At 55.3% G+C, this 20,464-nt stretch overlaps 1 protein-coding gene across 1 annotated transcript in view; it reads left to right on the plus strand.

Moving 5' to 3' along the window:
* The first annotated feature begins 9,232 nt into the window (after positions 1-9,232).
* RASSF5 (Ras association domain family member 5) overlaps positions 9,233-20,464 on the plus strand; it is a 66,333-nt gene continuing 55,101 nt past the window's right edge. The window contains exon 1 of the mRNA XM_059145298.1: positions 9,233-9,819. Coding sequence (XP_059001281.1) covers positions 9,366-9,819 — 454 coding nt within the window. The 5' untranslated portion in view covers positions 9,233-9,365. The remainder of the gene's footprint in view (positions 9,820-20,464) is intronic.

The raw sequence follows: 20,464 nt of genomic DNA on the forward strand, positions 1-20,464 counted from the left end.
TGAGTGGCTCTCGCTGGGCTGCGTCTGTGAGGCAGGGGCGGGCTCTTGGCAGAGTGCGCTTCGCCTCCCAGCAAGCGCTGGGTGGGGATCTGTGAGGACAGGATTGGGAAATGCAGGAGGGACCCGTCACTTCCTGATCCCTGCCTTTCCCTTACATGGGCCCTAATTTCAGGGAAGATCCTGCTGGGAAGGCTTGTCTTCCCATTCCTTCTCCTGCCCCCAGCCATTTGGGGGAGCTGTCGAGGGGGGAGAAAGGAGACCTCTCTTTTCTCCCCCCTAAATCCACCATCGAAGTGCTTACTCCTTTCCCCCAGCCGCCCCCCCCCCCCACCACTCTTCAAAACCTAGGCTGTGTCCTAAATACTGAGCTTGAGCACTACTGTGGGTCATTTTGAGTTCCCCTCATTTTGCCTAGAAGCTAGAAAGGTGCCTGGACATTCAGATTCGGACAGACTTGTCTTTCCCCGGAACTCCATCCAGCCTCCCCTTCACCGCGCTGCGCTCCCCACCTGGCCTAGTGCGTGGGCAAGAATGCAGTGAAGTGGCCCTCTGAGGGGAGGGGGGGAGCTGGGAAGCCCCATTTGTGCACCGAAGCATGAAAACAACATTGTGCTTGACTCTAGATAACCCTAGAAACCTTTCCTGCCCATCTTCCTGAAGCCTCCATGTCCTCAGAGGCTGCACTGCCTCATGACCCAGAAGTGAGGAAGCCCAGGTCCTCGACTCTGATGCCCTCCCTGCTGCTTCTCTATGGAAAAGACCAGCAGCCTCTAAAGACCCAGGAGAGGGTTGCTGGGGCAGGGGTTCCTAGCACTGAGCCTAAGCGGCTTTATGTATGCCATTTGGGTGTGTGTGTGTGTGTGTGTGTGTGTGTGTGTGTGTCTCCATGGGGGTCATTTAAACCCAGTGGGTTCCAATTCTGGGGCCCCTGGAGCCAGTTGCTACCTTGTGCCCCTGGGCCCTGGGTCATCTCGGGCCTTCTCCGCCTGCGTGAAGCTGGGGCGGACCCTTCTAGCTCATCAGGATCCCCACAGGGACATCCCAGGATGGATTTTCCCTGGCAGCTGTGGCTGCCTCTGGCTCACACACGCTTGGTGGGGCTCAGCAAAAGAGCCTGGGATCCCTGAGAGCCAAGCACAGATTTTTGGGGGATGACAGGATCCAGACTCTGTGTGCTCACGAGGAAAGCCCAGCAGAGAGACACTCGAAGGCTTCGGTTTGTTCCCGTGCAGGACAGAGGCCCCGTCGTGGACGCCTACCCCCATTCCAACTTCTGCGGAGGCTCTGATTCTCTGTCAGTAGGGAGCAAGGAAGTGTACCAAGGCCCGTGGTGCACTCGGCTCCTCAGACTTGACCTGAGCACCCGCAGGGTGCCAGGTGCTGTTACTGGTGGCCCAACCGTGGAGGTGACCACTATGGCTTGTCTGCCCCCCGCCAGGAGCTCACTGGGAGGTGGGAGGGGGGCAGTTCAGTGTCACGAGGAGAGGGCCGGGCCAGCGACGCACGGCTCAACAGCAGCGTGACCTCCCTGTCTCACGGGGCTGTGCTGAGGTCAGCCTGGGAGGGTGTCAGGGAAGGACTTGGGGACACGTAGGCTCCGGGGTGCGGCCTCCGCGGAATTACCTAGCAAAGAAGGCACGGCAGGCATCCCTGGCAGTGGGGACAGCACAGGCCGTGGCGTGGAAGGAACTGTAGGTATGTGTGTCCCTGAGAGGAAGCTCTGTGGGAAGTCGGGGTTGAGGAAAGGGAGAAACCAGACCCAAAAGGTCCTTGTGGGCCACGATAAGGAGCTCGCGCTTTGTCTCAGGGAACCACAGGTGCAGGTTGATGTCAAGTCCAACTGGGATTTTAAAGACCGGACTCTTCCGTGGAGGGTGTGTTGAAACACTGCGTGTCGGTCTCCTGGGCTGAGAAAGGGTGGTGATGGCCGTCCAAGGGATCCGTAGGAATAGGTCAGGTATTTCCACACGGGGCCTGAAACACCATGGGAGTTGTCGGCACATTCTGCCTGCCCTGACCTCACATGGCTGTGAGGCCCCTGAGCAGGGGAAGGGTCAAGATACAGATTCTCTTGTCTCACTGGGCCGGGCCAGGCAGTGGCTCAGTTCTGTCACTCAGGTCTGGGAAGGACCCACACGGCCTTCAGATTCACGTGGAGCATCCTCTTAAAACAGGCTGGGCCGGTTAAAAATGGGCCTCCCTAGGAGGACATGGGGGCGCGTCCCAGCTCCCCACGCGAGAAGGGCAGGCCGCCTGGTACCTCCCTCCGTGCCCTGGCGCCGCGGGGCCGACGGTCTCCCTCAGGAGCTCCTCGCTGTCCTCTTTAGAGGCTGTCCTGGTTCAAAACAGAGCTTCTGGGACCCACCCACAGGATTCCAGTCAGCCCCGGGGTGTGGCCCAGGAACCGCATTGTTGCTGAGCTTCCCGGTGATTCTCGCACAAGCTAATGCTGGCGAACCCTGAGGCAGAGTGTGCAAACCCCCTGCAGAGGACACGTGAACGGCCCCCGCAAAGGGCAGGAGGCTGACCGCTGAGGCCAAGGGAGCCAGGCTAGGGGACAGCAGAGACCCCCACAAGGGCCCGACTGCTCTCCCACCGCACCCCACCATTTGCTGTCACGGGGCTGCCTCACTTCAGCGGGGGGCCTGCGAGGGTTTCCACAAGGAGCCCTTCGGGGTTCACTTCCGAGCTGCCTCAGGGATTTTGCCCAGGATGGCATTCCCGGCTTCTTTTCCCTTTTCCTTGCAGAGAACCTTTAGGCAAGTGGCACCAAGGGCAGGGGGGCTGGGGGGGGGGGTTGAGGGGGCACTCAACTGCTTGAAGGAGCTTCCAAGGGAAATAATCCGAGGCTACTTCCGATTTTTTCCCTTGGGGAGCTCCTTCAAGCAGTTGGGTCCTTTCCCTGCCCGTTTGCAGAGAGACATGGCGTGTGTGTGGTGGGTGGGAGACGCGGGATGGGACTGAGGACAGGAGGGGGGCGGGAGAGAGGACGGAGAGGAATGGAGTGACAAAGAGATGGAAAAGGAGGAGGAGCATGGGGGGGAGGGGACAGAAATGAGGGGAACCAGATAGAGACCCCTAAGGAATGGGGTGGGGCGTGTGCGGGCATGGGGGTACTGCGGTGAGAGCAGGGCTAGCCTGGAAGGCCACCCAGGCCACTGTGCTTGTACTGGTCTGTCCCAGTCCCGGTCCCTGGCTTCCCGCCACAGTGATGGGCCCCAAGCAGGCTTAGTGCTGGAATGTAAGTGGCTGTGGCTTGGAGCCTCCCCTCTGGCGGAGGGGGAAAAGCTGCTGACAAATCCGCCTGGAACAGCTGAGTTTTTCCACATGGAAAGAAGAAACGTACGCACCCCCGGGCTTATCATAAGCCTGGCGGAGTGACTTGGGATGGAAAAATTCTGTAATTGAGAGGCGGACGGGGGAGGCACCACTGAATCCTGGCCAACACCCCCACCCCCCACCCGGCATGGGGACACCTTTCCAGGAGCCCTCACATCTCTACTGAATCCCCACCCTCGTTTGTCCTCCTGTCCTAAGTACTGTCAAGGACCTACCTACCTGTTCCCCGTGGGAGCACGAGCACTCGGTGACCAAGAGAAAACCCAACACCTGAAGTGGGGATGGGGTCCTACCAACCTTCACCCGTGGCCCAGGAGGCCAGAAATCCACCCCAGTGACCATCAACTTGGGAGGATGCACGTGAGTCTTAGAGTTCCCGACACCACCACGGCCACCCAGCCCCAGCAGGTCACTGGGTGCCTTCCGTTCTCATCGGGCCAGGCAATTCCTGGTCTCCTCACCCTGCAGGGGCCATGGCCTAAAGGGTGTTAAGAGATGAGTTTGGAATCAGGTACCGGTGGGAGCTGACAGCTGAATTCATTTTATTCAACACTGAACGAGCACCTCTTACTTTCCCTGGATTGTGTGATCAGAGAGGCCAGCAAGACCCAAATGAGGAAGGCAAAATGTACAACGTAATTGTGACTCACATCAGGATGATGTGAGGGTTAGAGACACAAGCGACTTGGAGGGACCTAGAAGAAAGAGTGAGGGGTCGGGTCTGGGCAACTCTGCCAAAGCTCCATGGCATTTGGGTTGGACCTCGAAGGTTGAACAGGATTTCAACAGGGAAAGAAAAATGGGGAAGTATTTTGCTGATTCTTTAAACTCCATCTGCAAAGTGAGATCGGAGATGTTTAAACACGGCCCTTTATACCATACCAGCTGGGTCGGGCAAGGCCAAAATCATGCGTTTGAGTCCAGACCATGACACCTTTTGGGGCCGGTCACATGACTTCTCTGAGCCTCAGTTTTCTTACCTGTAAAATGGGAATGCCAGCCATTTCACAGAGCTGCCTGGAGAGCAAGTCAATCAAGCCCAAAGTGCCAGCCCATGGTAAGCCCTGGATGCATATTTTTTGAGTAAATATGTATAACACATAGCATTTGATGAGAGACTTTTACAAACATTTTAATTCTCCAACAATATTTTATTATGGTCCCGGCTCACAGTCCAGCAACAGAAGGTGTTACTAATCCCCATTACTTGGACCCCGTGACTCCCCACTTCTGTGGGGGGCTGAGCGCTGGGTCCAACAGGCTGCCCAATGAGGGAAGGAAGTCGAGGGCCAAGCTTGAACCCTGCGCTCAACAAGGGTGAGAGCATTTCCCCTCAGATGTCTACATCAGGGCACACGATCCCAGCTACCCCCCTGCTCCAGTTTTCAGAGTGGGGTCGGTGAGGCACTTTATTCAACTCCTAGAAAACACAGCCAGTACCCAGATTTCTTGGATCTCTGGAAGTGAAGTCTGGGGATACATATTTGGAACAAACTCCTGTTCTTAAGGTACCGGAAAGTTCGGGGCTGTTGTTGCCTTAGCCTGTCCCGCCCTTGCTCAGGCAGACGCAGGGCTTCCTCCATTCGGGTCTGCTCCGCAGAGGGGTCTCTCCTGGCCCTCGAACCTAAGAGTTGTCCCTGCCTTTTTCTGTCCTCTTAACGTGCTTTACTTTTCACTCTAAAGTACTCAGGACCCGACATTACCAACATTATGTCTGCACGGTTATAATCTGGCTCTCCCACCAAATGGAAGCTTCAGGAACATGTCCATTTCGCTCCTGGACCTTTAGCACCGACAGCAGCGCTCGGTCACTTAGCTACTTGTTTAAGTGAAGAACTGCTCTGTGCCCCTGAAGCTTTGCCTTCGGTGCTGTTTGCCAGATACTTCAGCTCTTTCCCCATTCTGAGCACAGGACGGCATTGCGCTTCTTGCTCCCCTTGTGGGGCTGGCTCAATGCATAAGAGCCTCCGGGGTCTCTTGGCTTCCCTCCGGCCCCAAGGCTGGCAATGTGAGATGTGGTGGCCGCTCCATCAGCACGGGGCCCTGAGTGGCTTTGGGGAAGAGCCTCCCTGCCAGCTGGCAGAGGACATGTCATAGGAGTGAGAAAGAAGTTTCTGGTTTAAAGGCAGTGAGGTTTGCAGGCTGTTTATTACCGCAGCATAACCTAACCTGTCCTGACTGGCCCGGCCAGCCCATGCAAACAGCTGGTCTTTCAGAATCACTGGGAGGTCCCCTACATGCTTTGGGGATTTCAGCGGCTTCAGATGCCTCAAAGCCAAACAAAACCAAAAACTTCCCCTTCAGAAAGTCAGGATGCATTCTGTCCTTCCCCTTTCCTTCCTACTGGGAAACTCAGCGGTGGTGGTTGGGGGAGGGGGGGACAGCCCTGACACAGCTTGCCAGCCCCCTCCCCCCATGGAGGAACCAGCATGCTCTGGACCACATCTGAAGTGACCTCACACACTGACCACACACTCAAACGACTGTCATAATCCTTCCCCTTGGTCCAAAATAAAAACAGCACACCTACTCCTCGGGGAGTGAGTCACACACAGAAAAAAAGTCGATGGCTATGAGCCAAAAGGATGTGCGAACATGGGAAAATCTGCCAGTGGAGGTGTCTCGGCAGATGTTGTGGTCTTTCCCTGCTGGCCTGCCTGACCAAAGAGCGTCCAAACAATTCTGAAGCTCAAGCATCAACTCTCCACGACGCCAGGCATCGTCCTGACCCTCCAGTGAGACTGGAGTTTATTTAGTACTTCCTCTCTGGGGAAGGAGGACTGACTCGTGAGAGAGAGAGAGAGAGAGAGAGAGAGAGTGTGTGTGTGTGTGTGTGTGTGTGTGTGTGTTGTGGGAGGGGCTGCTCCTTCAGGGAAGAAGGGGACTGGGCTGGGAAAGATGGTATCAGAGGACGCAAGGAGCCTCCTGTTGGGGGTCGGGGGTGGCAACTACCTCTCCCGACCTCAATTTCTTGGCTCAGGCACATGAACCTTAAGATAAACTTGATAAACTTTTGGGGTTGGTTACATGAACTTACATTATCTCCCTCTTCATCTCCGTTCCATCCCAGAAGCCAAGTGTAGGGCTTTGGCCGGGCACAATCTCCTCCACCATTCCTGGCTGAGAGCAGCCACCCCCATTCCTGCATATCAGAGCTATAGCAGGAAGGGAAAGTCAGTTTTTCTGTGCAGCTCAGGCAACTGGGAGGGGGTTTACATCTGGTTGTTCTAGATGGTCCTCAGTTTCCCAGGGCTCAAGGAGACACTCATTCCATAAGACTCTCTATCGGGGGGATCTGGGCTGGGCTGCCCAAACTCATGCTTGCAAGGAGAGGAACAGAGGACAGAGATGGCAATTGTTGGTAATTATTTCACAAATGGCATTTCAGAACTGGCCTTTCAGTGATGTGCTCATTGCCAGGTCTTTTCTTCTTGCCAAGCTGTCACCCAGAGCTCAGGCTGGGTCCACACCCTGGACCCCACCCAGCTCCCCGCCTCCTGGGAGGCAGTGATCTCCTCCAATGAGCCTCAAGCCTGTGGTGATGGATGGATAACAGAGGGGTGGGTACAAGCAGATCTTTATATGCAAGGCAGGTTTCTGCAACAGCCCCGAGAAAGCTGTTTGCAGAAAAAAAGTGGAAGAGGTGGGAATAAGAGACCAAAAAGGCAAACTGTACTTTCCTGCATGAACATGCAGCAGAAGGCATTCAGGGATCGCAAACTCCCCTCCTAATGAGTTTTTCTCAAAGTGTCCACTGAAGCTCATCTGCCCCATGGGGGGAAAATGGTGAAGCCCACCTTATCACCACCTTAGATCTAGAGTAGTGGGCTCCTTGGGCACAAGGTAGCAGCAGCAACACCACTTGGAAATCTGTTAAAAATGCAACATCTCAGGGCGCCTGGGTGGCTCAGTGGGTTAAGCCGCTGCCTTCGGCTCAGGTCATGATCTCAGGGTCCTGGGATCGAGTCCCACATCGGGCTCTCTGCTCGGCAGGGAGCCTGCTTCCCTCTCTCTCTCCGCCTGCCTCTCCGTCTACTTGTGATTTCTCTCTGTCAAATAAATAAATAAAATCTAAAAAAAAAAAAAAATGCAACATCTCAAACCTCAGCCCTAAACTCCTACTGACTCAGAAACTCTGGCCGTGGAGCCAGTAATTTGGGATTTAACAAGCCCTCCAGCGGATTGCCCGCCAAAGTTGGAAACCACTGATGAGAGGGAAAGCAAGGTTCAGAGGGAGAAGCAGAAAGGTGGGGGAGGGGAGTAAAAGGGGTGGTTCATCGTGCACCCTCCCTCATCTCAGTTCCTTCTGCTCTGGAACACTGTGAGGTTGGCTCTTTTCCCTTGTGCCTGGAAATCACCTCCTCAGGTGAGAAGCTCCAGCCTCTGGTGAGACCCGGGGACCCAGCACATGTCCTCCACTACAAATGGGGACCACTCTCTGACTGCCGCCACCACGGAGGAAAAGCCATGGACCCAAGCGGTCTGGGAATTCCCTGAGCACTTGACTCTTGAAATTTCAGGAATTACCTAAAAATTATCTCCAAGGTGAAAGAAAAAGCAAAAGTGGAGATTCCCCTGCCAGACACTAGGGGGAGTCCCATCCCTGGCCTGGGAAGAAGAGGATGCGTCTCAGGTCGAGAGGAATTTAGCTTATTTCCAAAGTTGGTGGCTGGCGACCTCTGTTAAATCAACCAAACTGAACCCCAAGTTGTAAAAGGATAGTCCGTGATCACTCGTGATCATTTGGGGCTTGTCTTCCCAGCCCCAAACTAATTTACAGGCAAAAAACCCCCCCACAAAACCCCAAAAAACAACAACAAAAACCAAACAAAAACAAACAAACAAACAACTGTAGAGGCCGGAGAGGGCCCCGGATCATGCAGCTGGCCTGTTTAAAGACCCAGCAGTCCTGTTCTCCGCCCACGTGAGACGATCAGGACCTGCTACGTAATTTGTGGGACCCAGTGTAAAGAAAAAATGCTGGAAATTATTGAAATGTTATTAATGTTTGAATAATAATTCAAAAATTATTAAGACTTTCAAGATGGTGAAATCAGAGCATTCAAATGGAAGTTACGAAGCCGGCTCTGGTTCTGCTGAAGGAGTCCGTCACAACTGAGCTGTCCGTCCCTAAGGCAGCGTGGGGCTTTCGGGGCTGGCGTTTCCACAGTGGTTCCTGGAGCAGCCATGGGAAAAGGCAGGTTTGACTTGGGAAGGCAAGCTGTCCCAAGCCACGGGGCGAGGGAGCGCTCTCACGATCCAGGGCCCAGGATCATGTAACCCCCGTTTTCCGGGAAAGGAATATCTTACCAGGCAGGGCCGCCCAGGGAGGGGAAATCCAGCAAGAGTGAAAGTCGCAGGCTGACAGCCTAGCCGGCCGCGGAGGCGGCTTCCCGCGGTCAGCCTCGGAAGCGTCCCCCGTCGCGCGTCCCTAGGAGTCACGCGACTCGGCGCTGCTGCGGGAGCCGGAGCGCCGGCCGGGCCTGCCCGACCCACGCGCGGCCGGCTGGCCTGGAGGCGGCGGCGAAGGGGCGCCAGGGCGCACACCCTCCCGTGGGCAGGAGAAGCGGGAGGGGGGCGCGCGGACACCTGGCCCGGGGACCTCTCCATAGACCCATCCCCAGCTAGTTCCCAAGCCCTTCCCTGCCGCCCGCTCCCTCACCTGGGCGTGTTGGGGTGCGGGGGTGCGGTGGAGGCGGGGACCTAGTGATGGAGGTGGTGGGAGAGCGAAGGAGGCAGGGCTGAAGGCTGACGGTCCCGACAGCAACTCCTCTTGAGCTGCCCCAGTCGTCGGGTCTGCTTCTCGCAGACACCCCGAAACCCGCGCTCGCCCCGGCTCCCCGCCGCTTGGCGGATCGGTAGTTCCCCTAGGCGCCTTCCTGCAGCGCGCCGGTCTCCCCGCCCCCGCCCGCCTCGCCCCGCCTGCAGCTGCGGTCCCTTTAAAGGCGCGCTCGTGCGGGGCCGCCCTTCTCTCGAGGCTGACTCGGGAGCCGCGCCACTGCTGCGAGCCGCGGCGCTCGGCCGGCATGACCATGGCGTCCCCGGCCATCGGGCAGCGTCCCTACCGGCTGCTCCTGGACCCGGAACCGCCGCGCTATCTGCAGAGCCTGAGCGGCCCCGAGCCGCCGCCGCCCCCCGGCCGCTCCTCGCGCCGCTGCGCCCCCGCGCCCCTCTCCACCGCGCCCGGGGCGCATGAGGGGCGCGGCGCCCGGAGGGCGGCCCGGGGGGACCCGGAGCCCCAACCGCGGGCCTCCCGACCCGCTCGCCCTCTCCGGCCTGGTCTGCAGCAGAGACTAAGGCGGCGGCCTGGGGCGCCCCGGCCCCGCGACGTGCGGAGCATCTTCGAGCAGCCGCAGGATCCCCGCGTCCCGGTGGAGCGAGGCGAGGGTCACAGCTTCGCCGACCTGGCGCTGCGGAGCGGCCGGGGCTGGTGCGACCTGTGCGGACGAGAGGTGCTGCGGCAGGCGCTGCGCTGCGCTAGTGAGTGTGAGGGGCAGGGCAGGGGAGGGGCGCGCGGGAGGCCCGCAGTCCGAGCCCGGGGGCTGCCACGGAGCTGGCGCGGGGGACTGGCATTGCCCTTCTCCACTTCAGCCAAGGGAGACAGGCCCGGGAGACTCTGCTCTTAGCCCCCTGGCGGGTATGCTTTAGTGACTACCTACCGCCCGGGTATGGTGGTGCTGTGTTTAACAAATACCCCTTTCCCTGACAGGTGCATACCTCGCCCCGACACACACACGCACACGCGCGCGCACACACACACACACACACTCAGGCTGGGGATGATGACCACCGTGGCAAGGTCATTCCGTTGTCTCTCACGCACTCTCTTGCTTTTGTTGAAGCTTCTTGACAGTGGGTCATGAGACTGGTATTGATATGGCCATTTGACCCCTGCTTATTAGCGTTAATGGGAATATGGCTTGTTTGTTTGTCGCCGGTGGTACAGGCCCTTGGCACATGCCCCCTTGTGGTACGCCTCTCCTTTAGGGCACACTGATGGGACAAGAAAGAGTCCTGGTTAGCCTTTGAATGGAAATGGACTGTAAGGTTGACGTGAGCTTGAGGTCACCCTGGGCCTGTGCCCCGCCCCCGTTGCCTTTCACCTCTGACCCTCAAACTTTTGGACTCTGCTCTAAATATTTGGCAATGCCCTGTCTCCCCCCCTCCTCCTCTTCCCCCTCCATCTCCTCCTCCTCCTCCTCCTGGGTTACTGCACCAGTCCTCAGGCTTTAAAATTCCCCAACTTCCTGTCCAGTACTTTCCTCCCCAGAGCTCTCAGGCCTCTCCAGCCTCCTTCAGAGTCAGACTCTTTTCAAAGCTGGACTGTGGACCACTAGACACCCAGGGTGTAGACTTACTGAGCAAATTTGCAGTCTTTTTGGAGGTTGGGGTTATTTTCAGGTGTGTGTATTTCTTTAAGGGGTGCCTTCTCCCCACCCCCATATTTGTGGTTGCCATGTTTGGTGGAGGATATCTACATCCATGTGTTTATGTGTTTATAGAGATAGTTTAAATATCTGAAGTACAAAGCACAGAGGAGGGCAGAGCCCCTAACAAGCCTCTCTGGAAATGGTGTGTGGGTTGTATCTGTCAGCAAAGGCCCTTCCCCCTTGCCCAAAGGCCGGGGGCTCCCATCTGACTGCAGCAGCCACTTCCCTATCAGGAAAACCCTACTTTGCCCCCCCCCCCCCCCCCCCCCCCGGCCCCAGTTCACAGCAGAGGCTGGGCAGGGTGCCTCCTAGCTTCAGGGAAGGAAAGTTCACATTCTAAGCCAGTGTCAAGTGGAAGGGAAAGATTGGAGGGAAAGGAGGTGGTGCTCCTTCCACCAGCAGAACTCACCGTTTAGGTGCTAAGACAAAAGGAAAGAGCAACCTTTAGAGAGGCGTGTGTTGTGGGTGGAGGACTGCTGTCACTCCATAAAGGCTCCTGACCTTATAGTAGAATCACATGAAACTTGTCCGTGGATGTCTTGGCAACGGTCACTCTCTCAAGGGTCGAGTCTCCTTTACCATATCCACTGATTCTCTAAACACAGACAGAGGCGTTATTCTCACTGTCCTGGATTTGGTTGTGCTGGAACCCTGGCAAATCCAGTTCACTGGAATTCTAGTCTGTAGTAAGGCGTTTGGGGACTCCATCAAGCAGGGATATCTGAATGCCAAAGAGGGAGCAGAGCTGGTGTTTGTCATTATTAATATTTAACTGCATGTGGACCCGTGGCTGGATGGGAACAGTTGAGACACGTTCTGAGGTGCAGATGAGCCTCGGGCAGGTGGAGACACAGCTGGCCAGAATCACTGAGCATCTTTCTTTAAGTTGAAGATCTAATTCCATGATGGGCTTGGTGTGTTTTATCTTTGTTTCAAAAAGCAAGGTTCAGGGGCGCCTGGGTGGCTCAGTGGGTTAAGCCTCTGCTTTCGGCTCAGGTCATGATCCCAGGGTCCTGGGATCGAGCCCCACATCGGGCTCTCTGCTCAGCAGGGAGCCTGCTTCCTCCTCTCTCTCTGCCTCTCTGCCTACTTGTGATCTCTGTCTGTCAAGTAAATAAATAAAATAAAAAAAAAAAAAGCAAGGTTCAGAAATATGACTTTAAAAAGGCAGCAGCAGACAGCGATTAAGAGAACAGACTGAAACCAGAAGACCTGAGTTTGAATCCTTACTCTGCCACTTAATCTCTGTGTCATGCTGGGCCTCTCTGTGCTCTGCTTCTTGTTATAAAAAAGTGGGGATAAAAACATTACCTGCTTTACTGTGTTAATGTGAGAATTAAGTGAATTAATGTATGTAAAGTGTTTAACAGAGTGCCTGGCGAAAGGCGTTATGAACGTTCAATGTAATATGAATGTTAGTGTTACCCCCTCCCATCCAACAGCTGTCACAATTTGTCTGGGCTCGTGACACCTCTGAGGTCACTTTTCCAAGCAGCGAGTATAGTTCTCAAACCCTGCGTGGCTGAACTAAGAAGGGAAGTGAGTGCCGTGAGCATCCCAGAATGAGTGGGTTTGAATTGTCCTCCAGAAACACTTCTGCTTCCTGTGGCTGAGGAGTGTCCCTGCTGAATGAATGCCAGTGGCTTCGAGAGCACTGGGACATTGGCGCCTTGTCTTTGTATCACTTGCCTCCAGCAGAGTGCCAGGCACAGAGCAGCGTCAGTAAGTAGCATTTGGTGAAGGTGGTGGCTTGTTTTTCCTCCTAAATCTCTCTGTTCTTGGAAACAAGCAGACGGTCAATGGTACAGGAAGGACCTCTGTCTGGGCAGGAGGCTGACAATGGATGGGAGCTATGTTAGCCAGATGGACTTTTAATAAGGAAAATTTTAGAAAGCTGTCTTCCCACTGCCTGCCTGCCTCTGCAGTGAAAGACCTTCCAACCTAGCCTAACCCCTATGTCCAGGTCTGTAACTGACTCTGGGTAAGGCTGGATTCGCCTGTCAGGAGGTTCAGAGTTAATGTTAATTGCCAGGATTAAAAAATCGTGTTTAGTAGATAGGGGAAGAACTCCAGTGGGGACTGGAGGAGAGAGAGAGATACTGAGAGACAGAGAGAGAGAGAGATTCTGTGGGGGCATGTGTGTTTTGGGATGGGGGCAATTGCAGTGGTGAGGGCCCACTTCCAGCACTCCGGGGATGCAGGGCCGGCAGCAAACACCCTGCAGAGTTACCCGCTGCCCTTTGGCTTTGCGATCAGGAAACACCCGTTAGAGGTTTTGGACCCTTTCTTCTATAGAAGGCACAGAGTTGACCTTTTACCATTCATCTCGTTTTGTGGACACGCGAGCCATCCCGGACCAGAGAAAGTCTGGAAAATGGGGAAACTGAAGTCCAACTCCACGGGCAAGGAGGGATGCTTAGACACACCTTGCATGAGGCTAGTGAATGCTCACGGGCTTCTCCGGAGCCGTCGTCCCTCGTTCAGGACTCTGAGGTGTTATGGGATTGGAATTATAGGGTTGAAAGGGGAACCCTGGGGCTCCTTATCCTACCCCCTACTTGATAGATGTGTAATTATGATGTGAAGAGGAGGTGCTCTCCATGAACCTCAGGGACAGGGGACTTCCTGGGGTGAGACTGATGTCCCACAGGGCCCCCCTGGCCAACTCCCAGCTCTGCCTTGTTACTTCATTGATGGCTGGGCTCAGCCCACCTCTCTGTGAAGACTGGAACCGCCCATGCAACAGCCACGGGATCCTGGGGAGGCCCCTCTTGCCATGATTTCTTTGTGGAAGAGGTTACTGGACATTGACCCTGAGTTACCCTACAACAGACCCGAGAACTCTTGGGCACCTGGAAAGTATTTTATTTGTCTAGTATGCCCAGCAGCTTTAAAGTGTGTGACTTGAAGTCTTCTCACGGGCCGTGGTTTGGCTGGGGGAGGTTAGGGAAAAGGATGCTGAGCTTTTAAAGAGAGTGGAACCCCGTCTCCAGTTCCCTCTGCCCCGGGCTCTAATTGGGGCTTTTCTTCTAGAAAAGAGAGTCCTAGTGGAATGAGTGTGTGTGTGTGTGTGTGTATTTGGGGACAGAGAACAGATCTGGAATGCTTTGAGGGAGGCCTCCTGAGGTCCCCAAGCTGTATCTTGTTTCCTGTCCTCCCTGCTTCCTGTCTTCTGGAGAGATGAAAGTGAAAGCCTTAAATGTGGGCTTAATTGTCCCCCCATTTCATCAGAGCATGAAATTTTCTGATTATGGAGGGAAGGGGGCTTGAATCCCAGGTACAGTCAAAAATGATTAATGCCACTTGTCTGCCAGCCTAATTAGACTTGGTAATGAACGTGTGTGTTCGCCTGCTGATCCTGAGGAGTTGTTAGGTGGCAGTGAATTGGCATCTGCCCTCAGCTGAGGCTTTGGTCTGGGATCCTCTCTCTCCCCTCCCAAGTTTATCAGTCACTCAGGCCGGGCCCAGCCCTGTGCAGATCGGCCCAGAGTGACAGGGAAAGGACCGCCCCCTGCCTGTCTCCCAGGGCTGGCTCGTGGGGGGCAGGAAAGAGTGTGAGGACAGGGGCGGGAGGTGCAGGCTGCGCCCAGCCCGCCTCCGAGTACAGGAAGGATTCTTCACAGGCCAGTAGTGCCTTTTCCCTGAAGAGCCCAAAGGATTTCCATGCTTGCGTCTGCATTCATCCTTGGAATGGCTTCCTGAGGTCAGAGCACAGGGATGCTGCTGCCCAGGGCTTATGTGGGCAAGGAAGCAGTGCCCGTCCACTGGGCTGGGGCAGGACGAGGTTAGAGCCTCTCAGGTGGGGCAAACCTGGCTGGCTTCGAAGGCCGTGGGGCTAGCTCAGGCTGTCGGGTCCTTTCCCTCCTTCAGGCCATGCCCAGCATTTCTGAGTCAGCAATCATGCCCCTAGGGGCTCTTCTGTGGAGACCTCTCCGGCTCCCAGCCCGTTCCTCAGTTTCCCCATGGAAGGAGCGGCTAGCCACTCTTGCTCTGCCCAGGGTACTATGACGGCTGACGAGGAAGCTGTAAATACTCCTCTGGCCTTATCAGAGGCCCTTCCTGTTCGCATTCCTCAGATGACAAGGTGAATATTCTTGGGCAGGTGAATATTTGTGGGTGCGCAGAGCACGCGAATGGAATGTACCCCCCAGCCCCAGCCAAGCTTCCGTCGGCAGCCAGCCTTCCCTCTCACTCGGAGATCTGCTGTGCTGGGGGCTGGGGGCTGGGTGCTCTCTGCCCGCCAGACCACCCACCGGCTCGGCTGGGTCCCGGCTCTCTGCTGCCTGGGTCGGGGAGGGCAGGCGGCGCTGAGGCTGGGAAGACCAGTCCTGACGGGGGAGATGGCTGGGCATTTAGTCATCTGTGGGTTTTTTTTCCAAGAGACTTTGGCAAGCTTCTCGCCACATGCTCAGGGCAGAATCTTGGGGTTGGGAGGGGAGCTGAGCAAGGAGGCCAAGGTGGTGATGTCAGACAGGGCAGCGGGCTCTGTTTTCCGGGGGCTCTGGTTTAAGTGGAATCACATCCTCGTGGGGGACTCGCTGTGGGGGCCCCGTCCTGAGGTTAAGACTATCTTGACTCAGGCCTGGGGGCGGAGGTGATGTTTGGGTGCTCTCTGCAGCACCCCACACGCCATGCAGAGGAGACCTGGGCCGAGCCCAGCGCACCCCGAGAGCGCTCCGTGGTGTGGTCATTGGCTAGAGTGGCTGACGAGTTCATGTGGGGCCTGTTGCTGCCTGCCTGTGGTTCTTGGCATAGAGAAAGTTCTTGAGAGACACACCCACAGAACAAGCAGGGATGTTGGCTTCCTATTTTGCCCCCTTGGGACAGGAAGGAAGAACAGCAGGGATCTGTCCCGGCATTGAGCCAGGTGTGCGGCCTCCCTGTGGAGCCTCTCCTGTCCTGACTGAGGGGTCTGGTGCCTGCTCGTTTCTGTACGACATCCCAGGTTTTCGTCAGGATTTTCCTACCCACCCACGCCGACCGCTTTGACTTCACGGAGAGCATCAAGGAGAAAAGCTCGAGCTCACGTGGTACCGAGGGGTTTGTAGGAAGGTGGTGCTGGAGAGTCCGGTGTGTTCACTCCTGCCTGTCACTGGGAGGCAGGGAGCTGGGTCTGTCACTCAGCTGTGACCACAGCGGGGCTGGCTCATGTTTACTCTGCCAGAGAGGGCCTGGACCCCACCTTCGGCTCCCCCTCCCTGTTTCTTGAACAAACATTTCCAGGGCAGGGCAGGTCTTACCCAGATGTCTGCAGTGGCTGCTAGAGAATGAAACCTTGGCTTACATGGACCTTTAAGAAGTCATACCTAAAGGTCAGGGAGAAGCAGACTCCCTGCTGAGCAGGGACCCAGAGGCAGGACTTGATCTCTGGACCCTGGGATCATGACCTGAGTCAAAGGCAGAGACTAAACTGACTGAGCCACCCAGGTGCCCTGGGGTTCTTGTTTTTTTTTTTTTTTTTTAAATCCTTTTGTATTTTGTCCCCCTTTTATTGACTTTTTAATCCTTTCATGTTTTGTTTCTACTGAATGCTGGTTCTGGAAAAGAATTATCCTCATGTTTGCTGTAGATACAAATTGGTGTCCCATGAGCCTCCTAGGATGGGAGTATTTACATGAAACAAAGTGAGTTGAGAATGACAAGAATTGTGGGAGTGGAGGTGGCCTGGCCCCATCTGAAGCCCTTTCTTTCTTTCTTTCTTTCTTTCTTTCTTTCTTTTTTTTTTTTTTTTTAAGATTTTATTTATTTATTTGACAGAGAGAGAGAGAGAGAGAGACCGTGAGAGTGGGAACACAAGTAGGGGACAGTGGGAGAGGGAGAAGTAGGCTCCCTGCTGAACAGGGAGCCCGATGTGGGGTTTGATCCCAGATGACTTGAGGCAAAGGCAGATGCTTAATGACTGAGCCACCCAGGGGCCCCTGAAGCCTTTTCTTGGCTTGCACAGTGGGCTGGAGCTGGTGGATCATGGCCCTCTCACAGGGGAGAAAACACAGCATTTAAGGAGGCGAAGGACTGCTCTAAGATGACCCAGATGGGAAGTAGCAAAACCAGCACCAGAACCCAACACAGCATCTTGCCTTATAAGCTAATGTCATTCAAACACACAAGTTCATTGAGTCCTCCTCCTTCGTCGGCCCCCCTTCCACCAACGAATGCTGAAATGTCCATAAAAAGAGGTACAGAACAAAAAAAGAGGGTGAGCCAATGGGTCGATGAGCCGTGTGCCAGCTAGACGGTCAGCCAGTGCCTGGATAATCGACAATTGGCTGCACGTAAGCTGTTTCCAGCGTGTGGTTTCTAAATAGATTTTCAGCATGCGTAAATCATGAGATCTTTGAACAAAAGGTGAAGTTTTTCTACGTCCCAAGTTAAAAGAATAAAGAGTCTTTCTCTGGCCCTGCCTCACCCCCACTGGTGATCGGAGTATGTACAGTTGGCATGGAAATACAGGTAGGAGGTCTTTTCCTGTTCCATGCCTCCTCCTTGCCCTGACCTAGGGTCAGAGTGCATGACCAGGAACCACAGCAAAATCAGGTTGCATCTCAGAAGGGACAGCTAGGGTGAAGGGCTTTAATATAAAAGCTGTCCCTCAGAAGGGACAGCTGGTTAGGGGCTTTAATATAAATCGAGGTTTGCCTCACGGACCTCTGGCCCTATCCCAGGCGGTGGTGTGGCCACATGGGGACCCGCGAATCTGGGGAACCCCCTGCCCCAACTCTTCTCCTATCTCTGACCCTCTCTGTTTCTCCAGGTCAGTCTTACGTGTGGCTGTCATTGCTTACTCGCCTTGCTGACTTGGAGGAAGCTGTTTTTTCCATTCAAAGCTGAATGGAAGCTGGAGGTTTTGTGGTTTCTGTTGAAACAATTGTGTCTTTTCTGCAAGAGAGGAAAGGATTTAAAGGAAAACAAAACCCCTCATCGATCCCTTACTATCCAAGGGAACAACAGATCCCAGCTGTCACTTGATTTGTGAGAGAAAGGGATGGAGAAATGCATATTCGGGTGACAAATATTTTCAAGAGTGATCTGGAGATCCCCTTATGGGAATGGGGCATTTCAAGGTAAGAATGTATTGTAGCCCCCGTTTTTGAGATAGGGAAGGCTGTTTCTCCCAGTTGTGCTGGGCCTTGGCTGGACTCCCTCCCCAGCACGCAGGTCATCTGGTCCGTGCTTAGACGCTGGGTTACGAGAGTTCGCCGCATAAAGCCCCCAGCCCCAAGATAACGCTCCTCCTAGATCCTCCCTACAGTTTTCTATCTGTCCAGCTTTCACAGGGTCAGGAAGGAAGATTCTAGAGCCTCCTAAAGCTCATCTGCCCGTGTCTGCCCGTTCTCTCCTGCTGGCTCCTTCAATGGCTTAACCTCTCAAAGGACAGCTCTGTGATGGGGAGAAAGGAGAAGTGAGATCAGTAAATCCCCGAGCCCAAAGGGGGACCTTCAGGAGGGGCTTTTCCCGCCTTCACTGTGACTCTTAGTAGAAGTCCTCTAGCATGCGTGTTGCCTTCCCTGAGAGTGGGAATGGGAACGCCACCCCATCCGGGGCTCACCCAGGCAGGAGTTCTAGAACCTCTGGGGACCTCCCAACCCTTGCTTGATGGCTCCAAGTATCGTTTTTTGACCAGCCTCTTCTCTGCAGAAGCTGCTGGGTAAAGTAGAGGGCAGCCCTGGGCAGCCCAGTCTCCCTGAGGAAGAACGAGGGAGAAGGAACCAATGTCCAGGCCTGAGGAAGGGTGCCATTTTAGGGCATTTCTGTCTTAAATGAAGGACTTGCGAACAATGAGCTTTTATTGTCAAGAGTACAAACAAGTTTTTATTGTTCCTGCACCACGTACTGAGGCCCTCAGCCGTGGTGGGTGATCTAACAGGGGGACCCTCTACCCGGATTTCCTAGGAGGAAGGCAGATGATGGCGGTCCAGTTTGGAGGAACAGAGTGTTGCTTGGGTTTTTCTGCCACTTCTCTAAGTGGGCCGGAGGACATGGCCTTTGGCTCAGATGCCGCTCCGTGTTCTCTATGACCTGGGGACAAACAAAGGCACAGGGGAGTGGACCCTGGATGGCGGTTGCAGGAGGTCTAGCAGAGCTAACACTGGAACCCACAGGTGTTGACTTCTGGATCTAACACCTGGGGACTGGAGCATAGATGTGTAAATGCACCTTTATTTCTATGCACACCTGAGTCCTCTGCAGGCCAGGACAAATGGCCCTCCCTTGTCTGAAACTGGCCTCATCTGGCAGTTGGCAGATGAATTCTGGAATCTCTGGCTTTCCTTTTCTGGAATCCCCGGTGGCTTTCCTGGAAGGCTTTGCAGCCGGTCTGGTGCTGGTTGCCCAGCTCAGCCTGGGTGACAGGGCTTCTGGGAACTTCCCCGCTAAGGACTTGGTGGCTTCTGGGAGTCAGTGTTGAGGGATGCCCAGTGAGCACCATTCTGAGGCCAGAGAACATTTCTATCCTATTTATGAGAGACTCTGTTCTTCTCTTCTTTTCTCTTTCTTCCCCCTTTTCACTGCTTACCTCTCTCTGCTCACCGGCTCCTTCCCAGCCCAGATGGCTGAAAGCCGACACTCTTCCCCACCCCTGGGCTTAGCGTGGGAGAATGTGAATTAGCCGCCTCATTCCCCCAGGAGCCTATATAGCTGGTAAAGCATTATTAATCCGCCGTCCCCAAAGAAATCCATTAATGAGCTCCTGGGTCGGGCTTACGGTGTGAGATAACCGGTCACTTCTGCTGTCTGCTGAAACTTTGGAGACATTGATTTTCAGGCTCACAGGCAGCACTGAGCAGTGAAGCTTGGGGCAGGCTCTTTCCTGCAGCCTGTTTGGTGGGGGCATTTTTATCTTATCAAGCTAAAAGCCCCAGGAATAGAAAGTTTTCCATTGGGGGAGGTGGTGGGAAGGGACCTCAGCTGCGCAGGAGAAAGGCGCTGTGCAGGCTGAGCCGGTACCCGGGCCCCACGTCCCAGGTGCCTGGGACTCCCTTTGGGAAAAGGAGCTGGGTTGGGCTGATTGGAGCAAAGCCCCAGTCACGGGAGCCCCCAGACTCTCCATTCATCATCACTCCATCCCCGCCGGCCCGGAGAGAAGCCGCGGATCCCCCACAGCGGGATGACCGAGGGCTGCTGGGATGACGAGGCGGCTCCTGCCTGCTTCCGAACAGTCCTGGCGAGGCTCCAGCGGCTCTTCCGCAGGCTCCCCAGGAGCCGTTCGGGATCACAGAGGCTCCAAGCCCTGCAGCGGTTCTGCCATGAGGCCCGGCTGGCTCGCGGTAGGTCCAAGTGCCCTAGCTAGGGGCCTTCGGGGGGTTCTTGGGGTCCGAGGCCTTGGCCAAGTGGCCTTCCCCATGGGGAAGGGAGTGCAGGAGCCAAATGGTGGCCTGGGATTTGCTGCTGAGCCCAGCAGCCCTCCAGGGGCCAAAGCTCAGGTGCTGACACCCTGCCAGCTTTAGCTGGAAGGGCAGGTCTGAAAGCACATGCACAGAGGCCCAGGCTGCCTGTGGGTCTGAACGGCTTTTAACTGGCTGAGAACGAGGGCTGAGCAGTCATCTTCATCTGGGCCCCTGAGCTGGGGAAAGATGGACACTTGGATGACACTGTTTTCCACTCTGCTGTGCTGGAGCTCTGAGGGGTGTGAGACCTTGTCACAGTGTGGAGTCAGCAGCCTCCCAAGGACCTAGGCACAGTGACATTTCCTAGGCAGG

The sequence above is a fragment of the Mustela lutreola genome, chromosome 14 (genome assembly GCF_030435805.1).
Source record: "Mustela lutreola isolate mMusLut2 chromosome 14, mMusLut2.pri, whole genome shotgun sequence".
Lineage (NCBI taxonomy): Eukaryota > Metazoa > Chordata > Mammalia > Carnivora > Mustelidae > Mustela > Mustela lutreola.